The sequence below is a fragment of the Pecten maximus genome, chromosome 17 (genome assembly GCF_902652985.1).
Source record: "Pecten maximus chromosome 17, xPecMax1.1, whole genome shotgun sequence".
In the NCBI taxonomy this organism is placed as follows: Eukaryota; Metazoa; Mollusca; class Bivalvia; order Pectinida; family Pectinidae; genus Pecten; species Pecten maximus.
The window spans coordinates 28,375,931-28,388,170 of record NC_047031.1 but is presented as its reverse complement, the minus strand read 5'-3'; the positions used below and the strand labels follow the sequence as shown (position 1 = coordinate 28,388,170).

Sequence of the window (12,240 nt, the reverse complement as noted above, 5' to 3'; positions counted from 1 at the left end):
ATTAGGAACCGGAAATATTGATCAAACAATTACCGTTGATTAGTTTCGGATAAAATCCGCAAAATCTGAAAATAAATGAATAGTGTTTCCTGTGGCTTATTTTGGAGAAATGCGAAAATAAAGTGTCTGCCTTGCCGTTGGCAGAGCGTTCCATGTACGTCACGCGCGCCATAACCTGATTTCGGGTCTCGATTAATTTGATTTTGTCCAATATGCTTTGGGTAATCATTTTACATTTGTTGACTCGTGTTTAGCCCCCAACACGAGTGTGGTCCTGGCATGATTGGTGCGTTTGATAAAGAGATCTGAAGGGACAAGATATGTGCTTGACTGTAACTGGCAGTTTCCTTCAGCAAGTAGTGTACACACCATTTCATATGGCTTCTTTGCTTTTTATATTCTGAGTCGTAACTGGTAAATGCATCAATTGCTATAGTAATAAAACAGGCTCCTGGATTGAGTTGAGAAGCAGACCAAGGCGTAATTTGGACGAACTTGTCGCAACAAACGATATACACCATTACTGCTCGTCTGGTTCTAGTGAGGTTTTGTTTTTCCCGTTTCTGATTGGCCAGTCTGAAGTTAGGTGTTTGTTTTTTCCAGTCTCTGATTGGCCAGTCTGAAGTGAGATGTTTGTTTTTCATGTTTCTGATTGGCCAGTATGAAGTGAGGTGCTTGTTTTTCCAGTCTCTAATTGGCCAGTCTGAAATGGGATGTTTGTTTTTCATGTTTCTGATTGGCCAGTATGAAGTGAGGTTTTTGTTTTTCTTGTCTCTGATTATCCAGTCTGAAGTGAGGTGTTTGTTTTTCTCGTTTCCTGATCATGATCGGCCACTTTGAAGTGAGGTGTTTATTTTTCTAGTTTCTGATTGGCCAGTGTGACGTGAGGTGTTTGTTTTCCTAGTCTTTGTTTGACCAGTTGGAAGTGAGGTGTTTGTTTTCCTAGTTACTGATTGGCCAGTTTGAAGTGAGATGTTTGTTTTTTTAGTCTCTGATTGGCCAGTCTTAACAGCTACATTGGTAGAAAGTGATTAAACCGTAACCTCTAAATTATACTCAGGGGGATTTTAGACATTCACCATGGTATTATCACCATTATCCGTGATATTGACGTAACTACATTTCTTGTTATACTTGTTGCATGACATGTATATCACTGTTAATTAACTATGTGTTACAAACTATTACTACAATGTATTATTTAGCTACCGGGTAAAACATATTACTGTAATTTGACTATGTGTTACAACATATAACTGTTATTAAGCTGCGTGTTTCAATATATTGCTATAATTTGGCTACGTGTTTTAATAATCCTCATATCATTAAAATTTAAGTCTACGGCATCCAAGCTTATTAATAGTTCAATCTTATAGTGGAGGGATAGAGAGTAAATTCCACCGACAATGTAACAAGTGACGTACAAAAGTATTCTGTTACGTATTTTATAGAGTATATAGAACTTGAATCAAAATAAATAATAATTATATCCAAGCGAAATAAATAAATAAGGCATTTTGTTGATTTCTTTACATATTTTAATTGTTTCCCTGTTGTTGCCAACTATTCGATGTTTTACTAATTCAGCTTCAGTTGTATTTATGGCGTCACAATGAATATAATCAACGAACAGCAGTAGCCATGGCGTCTCAATCCTATTACCTTAATTATGTCACCGCCATTTTGTCGGAAATTGCCGACATATTGCGGAAATATCCGATGTTTTACGGAAAATAACGATCATTACAGTATCACTTCACTCAATACAACTACGTACACATACACACGATATATAAGCTGGATACTCTGAAAGCTATTACATCGAAATGTCAACTTCTATTTACCGCTCGTTTGTGTATTCCATGTATCGACCACCACATTTATGTAAGATGACAAATGACTTTATATTCTTCTACAAAATGTATATATAATTATACACAGCTATCATATTTCATAAACATTGGTTTACATTTCTTCTTATGTACAGTTAACACAAACAAACATACAAAACTTTATGTTAAGTTCAAAATCAATATGTATAACAAAACCTATATCTACATACTGGAATGATATTGGACGGTGGTAAAAATGTGGATAATATGGATATTTACAAAAAACATGATATATATTTTAAAATCACCGCCTGCCAGTCGCTTATTCACATAATTATACCATTTATTTTCGTTTCTTTGGTCCCTTCTGTAATGTTAAAAGGTCATAACACGCATACTAATTATCAAACCGTGACGTCATAGTTATATCTCCATAGAAACTATATAGGAGGTATTAACTTCAATACCATTCGATGAACATAATCAGTAATTAATTGTCATTTCAGCGAATATCAAACACGATATTTCATTTACCATTCACGTAAGGTAATTTAGCTTAACAGTAGATCATGTAAATGTTTGATCGATGTTTGAAAATACTGTTTTAAAACAAGCGTGATTGTCACTCAGATCTCACACATAATCTAATACAATAACGTAATGTTTACATTGTAATATGTATATATAAGGTACATACACACATGATTTGATCACAGTTACTTGACTTTGGATACAAACTTAACCTCATCTACATAATCTTTAATTAAAACGATGACACACAAGCAGATAAAGACATAATCATTTCATACTTCACTATGGTAATTAGTATTAACTCAAAAACAAAAGAAAATTAAAGAAGATTTTTATGTGTTAATGTTAATGAACAGCCTTTAGTCTACACGCTTTCTTCGTATGTCTGACATCACTGGATTTCATTAGTTTTGCTTCTGAAGCGTTATCTGTATTACATTGTTTCCCCATTCAAATATTATTATCGATCACGTGACCGCATTCGTCATTTCCTTTTTCTGGTATCATGTAAGTAATGGTCCAGTGTATAATGTAGCACGATTTGGTTGTGCAGTCATTACAGATAAGAAAAGTCTGACGTCATATCTTACGGAATGGAAGTTGATATCTAATTTGGAATGTTAGTTCAATAGAAATTCAAAACATGTAAAGGTAATGTTCAAAATAATATTTTTGGCTAAATAATGATCTCTGTAAACCTTTGTATGTGTAGAGTGTTCCTAAAATGAGTAACATTTACATCATACATGTATGTAAACTAAGTCTTAAAATTGAAAATTTCTACAGAAAAAAAAAAAAACAAAAAAAAACTGTAAGGCAAATAATGTACATGTATTGTAAAGCTGGACGTCATCGTGGCCAAGGTGACACGGCCACAATGATCTGAAACAGTGAGTACCGGTGACAAGGTGACACGGCCACAATGGTATGTAACAGTGGGTACCGGTGACAAGGTGACACGGCCACAATGATCTGTAACAGTGGGTACCGGTGACAAGGTGACACGGCCACAATGATCTGTAACAGTGGGTACCGGTGACAAGGTGACACGGCCACAATGATCTGTAACAGTGGGTACCGGTGACAAGGTGACACGGCCACAATGATCTGTAACAGTGGGTACCGGTGACAAGGTGACACGGCCACAATGATATGTAACAGTGGGTACCGGCGACGAGGCTTCAATACAATTGACTTTATTTAAGGTGGATGTTATTTTAAGATACAAGGATCTTCTTCCACGTGGTCGACACCATGAATGAACGATATTTACATTGTGCCTACAGCAGAACTCAACATACAGAAATTTATATCAGCGCAATGATAATTAAGTCCAAAGATTTCAGCGCGGAAAGCGCTAACATAATGTTATACATTAAATATCGAAATACCTACGTTTTTAGTACATACTTCAAATCGAGGTCCCTTTGATATTTCAGTTGTTTTTGTTCATTCCAATTACGATATGATAAAGAATTAACATAAATTAATATCAAAATAAAATTAATAAAACTTAACATCAACAGTAAAGGAATATGTTGATTATATATAGTATCGATTAAAGACAACAATTAACGATGAAAATATGATGTTGTTTACGACGTAACATGGAATGACGTCACTATAAATATTACGTCATCGACATGATTTAGGCCAGGAGTCACCTTGCTATGTATATCACAGACAAAAACTACACATATACTGATGACGTAAACATAATTGATCATCAACATTTCGTCATTACATACTAATGGCGATTGATCCCATCTTACTTGTTTCGTACTCGTTACGTCATCAATCACAATTTCAACATTTCATGATGAGGGAATGTGATATTAAACTAGGCATGAATTGTATAACAACGAAAAATGATGACATCACATCTACTATTAATAAGACAGAGCGAGACTTTTTTTTCGAAACCTTCAAAGAGTTTTTTCTCCCCTAAACCAATAACATAATCTATTCTGTGAAAAAAAATGCTTCGAACAGATGGTAATACAGCTGGAAATGACGTTTTTTTCGCTCTCCATGAAATAGGAAAATATTCAAATTTTGGAAAAAACATAATTTTTAAATTAATTTGTTTTCAAAGAGCATCCTATCTCTTATTATTGTAAAAATCAGAATAGAGATGCATTGGATTTTGATCGAAGTACATTGCATTAGAATTGCGAAAATTTGCGAAATAATGATTTCTAAAACAGCAAACTGAGAAATCAAAAAAGGAATTCGTGAACAAAAACCTTAGCATAACGCATTCACGTTCATCGTATATCTGACTATATATGAACGAAATACTACTTAAACACCTTAAGTATTGACTCGCTAGATAAAATAGTTGACAAACACCTCTACATCTATTATTGCTTTGTACCGTATTGGATGTACCACGTGACTTGGGGTCTTATGGACGTAAACACTTCATTGGCTTATTAACACATAACAATAAACATACACCATAAGGAGTTATATATCATTATATACATTTCATAAATATCATTTCATGTGTATTATATACAGTATGATATTTCAATCCATAGTTAAACATTAAACTGTCTTTAATAAACATTAAAAACAATATCTGCTTCTGGTTTCTCATCTTTGTCGAATCAAGTAAGATACATGTACATAAACAATGCAATATACAAATGTATTCTTACGGTTTTTTTTTTACATAACCAAACAAGCTATCTTATTTCCGTTCATTTACGTATTTATTTACGCCTTACAAAGATGAATCTAATAAGCAATTCTTGATTCCATTGCGATCAAACCGTTCCTCATATATCCCCATTAGGTTTTCTAAAATATCATTGGTGATAAAATCGTTCTTTGTGAATATCGTTTCCTAAAGCACGGAAAACAATATATTTATACCTGGTAGTGATTGAGATAAGATAACAGACTGGCATTCATTGTGCTATGAACATAATCCAGAAATATTAATATTTCTAGACAAAATTCCCGATGTTGTGACGTCAAAAACTTTCTATCGCCCTCCATAATCCAAATGTTGTGACGTCATATTATTTATTATTCTATCACATATTATCTATCACTCTCTGTAATTCCGGATGTTGTGACGTCACATTTCCTCTAAAACCCTCTGTAATTCCGGATGTTGTGACGTCACATATTCTCAACCACCCTCTGTAATTCCGGATGTTGTGACGTCACATATTCTCTATCACCCGCTGTAATTCCGTGGCGTTCTTGATTAATCTTGCCCCTTTGGGACGTGGTGGGCGGTCTATAGTTTTTATCTGTGTCGAACTGGACGTTGATTGGTCAACTGTGTCACGTGTGCAACTTGGCTTGTGTCCAAGTATATCTAATATGGCGTCAACTGTATTAAATAGTTCGTTTTCAAAATTGTTCATTCGTCTGAAATTAAATAGAAGAAGCGGAATTAAAATAGACACAGCGAAGAAATTAAATATGAGACATGTACATATTTACAATGAAATCCAATTTCCTTTATAAATACCTAGCTACAATTAATGTATAGATGGAAGTTACTTTGTACTAAACTCAGATTATTTGCTAAACATAATTTTTATTTTGTTTTTTGTTTTGTTTTTGTTAAATCATTCGTTCGGAATGGGATGTAAGCATTAAAAAAACATAATATTCATTTAGTATTTAGAGGAAAAAATAATGGTGATTTTTGGGAACAGACAAAACCGTTTTGGCCTGAAGTATAGACTTACTCGTGAAGGCCCTCGAGCCGGTTGTCAATGTCGTTCAGACTCTGTAAGTTTCCTTTGTCCGGATGCTGTTGGATCTCAAACTCGATGTTGGAAAACCTCCACTGGGGTCCAGAACTAGACAGCGACTTTGGAGTGTATGACGTCACACTTGATTCGATTGGAGATAAGCCTTGGTGCTGTGACGCAAGCCCATTCGATGTGACGTCATATTTAGGAGCGTAACCATGCGGTCGTTGCAGTATGGATCGTTTTGACATCTTGTCCTTTCTTGCTTTTGATGCTACGGCATTGAAGAAATTCGTCATCACTGAAAACAAAATGAAACAAAGTGAATCTAATATTATATAAGATAAAAAGATATTCTCGTCACGTTGACGCATTTGTCAACTGTAAGAAGCTGGTCATCGTTAAGTCTGAGATAAACATGTAGATACAATGTTATGTTTCTTTTATCCGAGTTCGTTCGTTTCATTACCTGCTTTGTTTTAATTTGGTTTGTATTCTTGCATCGTGGACTTATTTATTGTGTTGATGATGTATCCCCTTCCAACAACCAATCTATTCCTTGCACTAAGTCAACGCATTATTTAGCTTTCAGAAAAAACCGTTATCTATAATTCTCGAGTCAAAAGGATTTGTGTATTCTAGATAGACAAAGCGTCATGATACTTTGTCCATCAATATACCTGCAATTGAACCCATTGAGTTTTTCCTGGTGACATCGTGTGTAGTTGGATCAGCTTCGTCATCGATTGCACCTTCTGCCGACATTTCTACAATCCCAGGCCTTTCGTCGTCACTTCCGGAATTCTCAGCCAGCGTTCCAATTTTCCTATCAACGTGTCTCCTCCGGAAACTGGACCGCCCTGTTAAAAATCAATCACTTCAACAATGCTCTATATTTTCACAATATCCAATCAATTACAGATATTCTGATTTTCCCGCCGTTTCCGGGAATTTTATGTTAAATTTCCGGTTTACGATTATTGCTGTCTCTAGCGGATGTAGGTTATTCCCGCTAATGAATACAAATCGATATAACATCGTCTTTTATGTCAAAGGGATACAACATGTGTATAGGACGACTTCCCGTAATAGTTTCACAAACTTCCGGAATACTTCGGGGAACTTCCGGCATTATCATGGACCGTGTCTCTGCCGGAAACTAGACGCGTCTTGTAATTGATTTCAAATAATTGCAAAAAACATTCTTTTGACTGGAATGATTCAGTGATTGTACGACTAGTATATCAGGTTACTTCCGGTTAACATAGCTTCACTACTAATGTTACTATATATAGATAACATAAACAATACACGATGTTTAACAACTTCCGTTGTCTGCGGTGAAAAAAACTTGGAACGAGTAACTGTTTCGCATTGAATTTGGTATTCTCTCCATGTTTAGATAAATTAAATCTCCATCTAAATGAAAATACATGTAATTGTCAAGATATTAAAACATCTTGGCTTGGCCATTTGTTAATGTAATCATCGTGTTTCAAAGCGATGCGATCTAATATTGCTTAAAGCAGAAGGAAATGATTGGATAACTGTTTATAAAGGTTTTATGAGGGAAAAAGTCTTGATATTATACAGCATCATGTTATCTGATTTCTGCGATTGATCATCATTTCAGTTTAATTTTTCTAAATCAAAAGTACAATTTATGTTTGATTTAATTTTGATCTTGCATTATTACATCGAAATTCAATTTGAGGGAATTTAACCGTGGAATAATTGAACAATTAATTAATACAATTTAGACAGTATCTCGCCCCAAATATCTGTATGCTTTACCATGCCCGTCCATACGGCGCCGTTTACACTGTAGCCGTGGTCTCTTTTGGCGTATGAATCTCAGTGTTTCATCCTCCATCTTTGGTCTACTCTTCCGTTGGAGTAATGTTCCCTGAAATAAAGTAGTCCACATCTTTACTGCGATATTAAGCATTGATATCAATTTGTCTGTATTGAAACTGAGTGAAGTGCATACTTTGTGAGTATCTTGTTCTTTTTTTCCGTTTTCATTTAAAATGATCCACTGTTGAATTAAGATAACTGTTTGTATGTTATTTTTTTTAAATGATTCTATTTAACAAATAATTATTTCGCGAGGCAATATTTCCTATGTTTTACTTTTGTAAGCCTCTGATTCATTGATATCAAATTATAGTACCACTTACTACTGCACACCGTCATAAACATTAATACAGAGGCATACAAAAGTAAACGATGACTTTAATTCTTATTCGTTAAAGCGAGATAAAAAACAAAATAAGGATTTTCATGGAGACCTTTGAAACGAATTTTTTTAGACCATGTGGTTAGGAAGAAGAAGCGTCTTCTGTTTCGTCGAAAAGTCAAATCGAGGTAAGGCCTTGTTTTCAAAATGAGAAACAGGTTAGGGTGATAATGGAGAAAAAATCAAGAAGTACATGATTCAAATATCAAGAAATGGTTAAAACAAATTCAATTTGAACGAAATACAATTCCAATATTATACCAGAAAATTGAATCAGATCTCTAGATTAAAATTTTATGGGATTTCCTGTTACATGGCAATGTTATTCTATATAGTTTTTAAAATTATTTCGAGAAAATCAAATTAAGACGTTGACCGGGTCGTTATAAACTAGGTCGTTGTCTTCTTAAATTAAATAATAAACATGAAATGATTTTATCGAAGAACCCTTAGGTCAAGGTTAATGAATATAACGGCAGTCATGGAAGTCCAAAGAAAACATGACCAATGTATTACGTTTGTGATATGCTGTTTAAATATCGAATTAGCGAAACACATTCTGATTTTTAACAATATATCTTATTAATAATACCAAATTTCTATACATAAGGAAATTAAACACCAGAAGTCGTGTGGTTTCTGCGACAACAGCACAGTGGTTTATTGAGTTATACACGTTTAAATGGACATATAAATGACTTCAATTTATTAGATTTAATTAAAATTCGAATTCCTTTCAGTAAATATGTTCATTACACACGCGATCGTGCACGCGTTTAATTTAAAAAAGTCATATCTTAACAAAATCTTTTCTTTAAAGATGCTTTTCTTCAGCTCCGTTTCCCCATTTACATTTTTTGTGGAATGAAAGTTCGTTAAGTTGTTGGGATATATATGCAGTGTAATACTTTTACGGCGTCAAACATTTTATATTTGATCAAACCGCACGGGAAGATGTGATGGGTATAATTCAAATGCTATTGATTTTCTTGGCGAGGTATTTTCTCTCATCAAATTAAGCATACGTCGTTAAGTTAATTATCTTAACGACAAACACGTCACGATACATTTCAGTCACAAGTGACACTGACAATGCGTGCTTTTCGACTAAAAAGAAAAGAAAAGAAAAAAGAAGAGAGATTGACGTTTATCGTATTACCTATGTGGTGTAATTAAGGAGCCGTTTATCTCTCGCTCTCCGTTTGTACTCGTAATTTCGTAGCTGAATGATGCAGTTTGACATTCAGTATTTATCCTATACTACAGGTACCTGATGCTAAACCATTACAGAATTCATCTGTACCCGCGCCATTAACTAACATTTGAATCCTTTGTACGTTTTTTCAAAAAATAATTTTAATAAATGATTTCCCGTTTTGTTTGGTTGTTAACTATTTCAGACATTGTGCTATTTATCTGTTTTCTGTTATATAGTCGGGTATAAGCGGAGCAGGTCGGTGTCTTTATCACAGTCATTATGGCGTTTGTAACCTAACTGATGGACCATAGTTCTCTAGAGATAGAGTCAGGGATTATCACGCCAGAGACCCGCATTCTATTCCTGTCAGGACGTTCCTCAGAAATGCGTTTCCCTTATTTTCCCCACATTGGTAACCATATAAATACATGGAACGTTTGTAAAATCCCCAGATGACAACATTTCTGCTAGTTTTTTTTTCAAACTTACATAAAACTAATTTTCAGAGTACGTTTCTGTAAATGGACATGATGTCATTCGAACCCGGACGGTTCACTATATACACGTAACTTCGAATTCAAAACGATAATTTCATACCTCACTAAAGAATATTTTATCTTTTTGAGCCAGAAGTTCGCATGCTAACCGGAAACCTTATAAGGTCCCTACGTGACAGTCGTTGATTCGATTTCGCTCCCGTCTGGAAGTTTGGATTTGAAGGTAATTCTCGTGCTCATCGTGTTTGACAATTCTTCCATTTCAATGTTTGTTCGGGCGCTAGACATATAATACAGGTTGACGTGCGCTATATTCACGCCGGGACTTCATTTCGATTTCGATCAAGATCAATTTAATTTCGAGGTACATTTGTTTTGATATCCAATGCCACGGAGAAAATGCCGTTAAAGTAGATTCGAAACTACGTCTATAAAACGGAAGGACAGGATTTCGTATAATTGTAATACGAATCTGCGGCGATGAAATGTACACATCGATTACGTGATTGCACTTTGTGTATAATGCCATTTAGATACACCATCGACATGTGTGTCTATTTACATGAGTTACATCCGGGCATTACACGTAACTGAATTTCCCCTGCCGCCGCTCAGCCATCTTACTTCAATCTCCTACAGATTTTCACTAAAAGCCAAACAACCAGGTCTAATCTACTGTAACTTTGTGACCGCTAATCGTATAACCCATGACTTTTAAAGTCAACCGAGGACAGTCTAATTTAATAGTCTATTGAGCTTTACCAATCAAACGACAAGAAAACTAATTTGGCGTTTGGAAGCACATCTCCTATAAATTCCACGAATGTCAACACGGTAATGTCCGAGTATAGCCCGTGGACAGAGCAGCATTTAACTCAATAACAGAACGTCTCCGCTTTTATAGAATACCCGCTGGTTCCTAACAAGTTTTACATGTGGAAGAGTCTGACCCAGAAGTCACCAGGGGGATACTTGACGTTGTAGTTCCCTTCTTAACGATGAAAACTGTGAACCAGTTGTATATACCAGGCGCCTTTAAAATAGTTTAAATCGACACTAGACTATTTGAATTGGTTTCCAGTGGACAGTGTATATAGCTCATAAAAACTGGAATTATATGTCACTCATTTCAACATCGTCCAATTTTATTTGAGACAAATTTAAGCATCGTCCATTTTTATCCGAGACAAATTTAGGCATCGTCCAGTTTCTTAACATCGTCCAGACGACAAGCTACGTATATGTCAGGCTCAACGTCTTAACTCCAAAACATGACTGATGAGTTTCCCTGATGTCTCACACATAAATATTTGATATATACTGTTACAAATGCTAGACGTGGCAACTTTAACTTATCCCTTTTCCACTTTTTGAAGCTTCAAAATTATCAAGTACATTGTAGCTTCCTGTATTTAATTAAGATTTCGTCATATCATCGCTGTGGTCCTCATTTTCACCGTTGAACCCGTTTACGTTATACAGGTCAAAAGTGTAATATATTGATCATGTCCATTTTGAGGCCTCTTTTTTGTTTATACGTTGAGAGTTTAATTTTTACCTTTCTGTTTCACATTGACAGTTTAATTTACATTTTTGTTGCACGTTGACAGTTTAATTGTTACCTTTTTGTTTCACGTTGACAGTTTCATCTACCTTTTTGTTTCATGGTGACAGTTTAATTGTTACCTTTTTGTTTCACATTGACAGTTTAATTTACATTTTTGATTCACGTTGACAGTTTAATTTTTACCTTTTTGGTTTCACGATGGCAGTTTAATTTTTACCTTTTTGTTTCACGATGGCAGTTTAATTTTACCATTTTTTTTGCTTCACGTTGACAGTTTACCTTTTTGACGTCGAAGGTCACCTGGAACTTATCCATAAACTCATTTGTGAAATCCGTGTAAGTCTGTAGAACCACCTTTAGATCTTCCATCTCGATCTTGTTTATATCGCAGTAGGACAGAGCTCTGACGAAGTACAGGGATTTCCCTGGAGTGGCGGTGTCCTTCATATCCGCTCCAAATATGTCATCCTTTCCTGGACAAGACAGAAGACAAAAACTTGTGTAGTTATAAAGTTCAAAGTTCAAAAGTCACAGCGATGAATCCGCGCACTATGTGTTATAACTATGTCGGCTGTGGAGTAACTCCTTGTTACGTACCACGGTGGTGTGTTAAGGTTAGATATAATTACATATTAAATAAAACCTACTTCATAGCAG

The 12,240-nt window shown here is 35.0% G+C and overlaps 1 protein-coding gene across 2 annotated transcripts in view; it reads right to left on the bottom strand.

The window, feature by feature from the left end:
- Window positions 1–1,515: 1,515 nt before the first annotated feature.
- Window positions 1,516–12,240, bottom strand: part of LOC117315486 (potassium voltage-gated channel subfamily H member 7-like) — an 80,814-nt gene continuing 70,089 nt past the window's right edge. For both annotated transcript variants that reach the window (XM_033869693.1, XM_033869694.1), the window contains 5 exons: window positions 11,863–12,056; window positions 7,877–7,988; window positions 6,763–6,942; window positions 6,077–6,383; window positions 1,516–5,750 (listed from right to left, as the gene is read on the bottom strand). In XM_033869693.1, coding sequence (XP_033725584.1) covers window positions 5,540–5,750; window positions 6,077–6,383; window positions 6,763–6,942; window positions 7,877–7,988; window positions 11,863–12,056 — 1,004 coding nt within the window. In that variant the 3' untranslated portion in view covers window positions 1,516–5,539. The remainder of the gene's footprint in view (window positions 5,751–6,076; window positions 6,384–6,762; window positions 6,943–7,876; window positions 7,989–11,862; window positions 12,057–12,240) is intronic.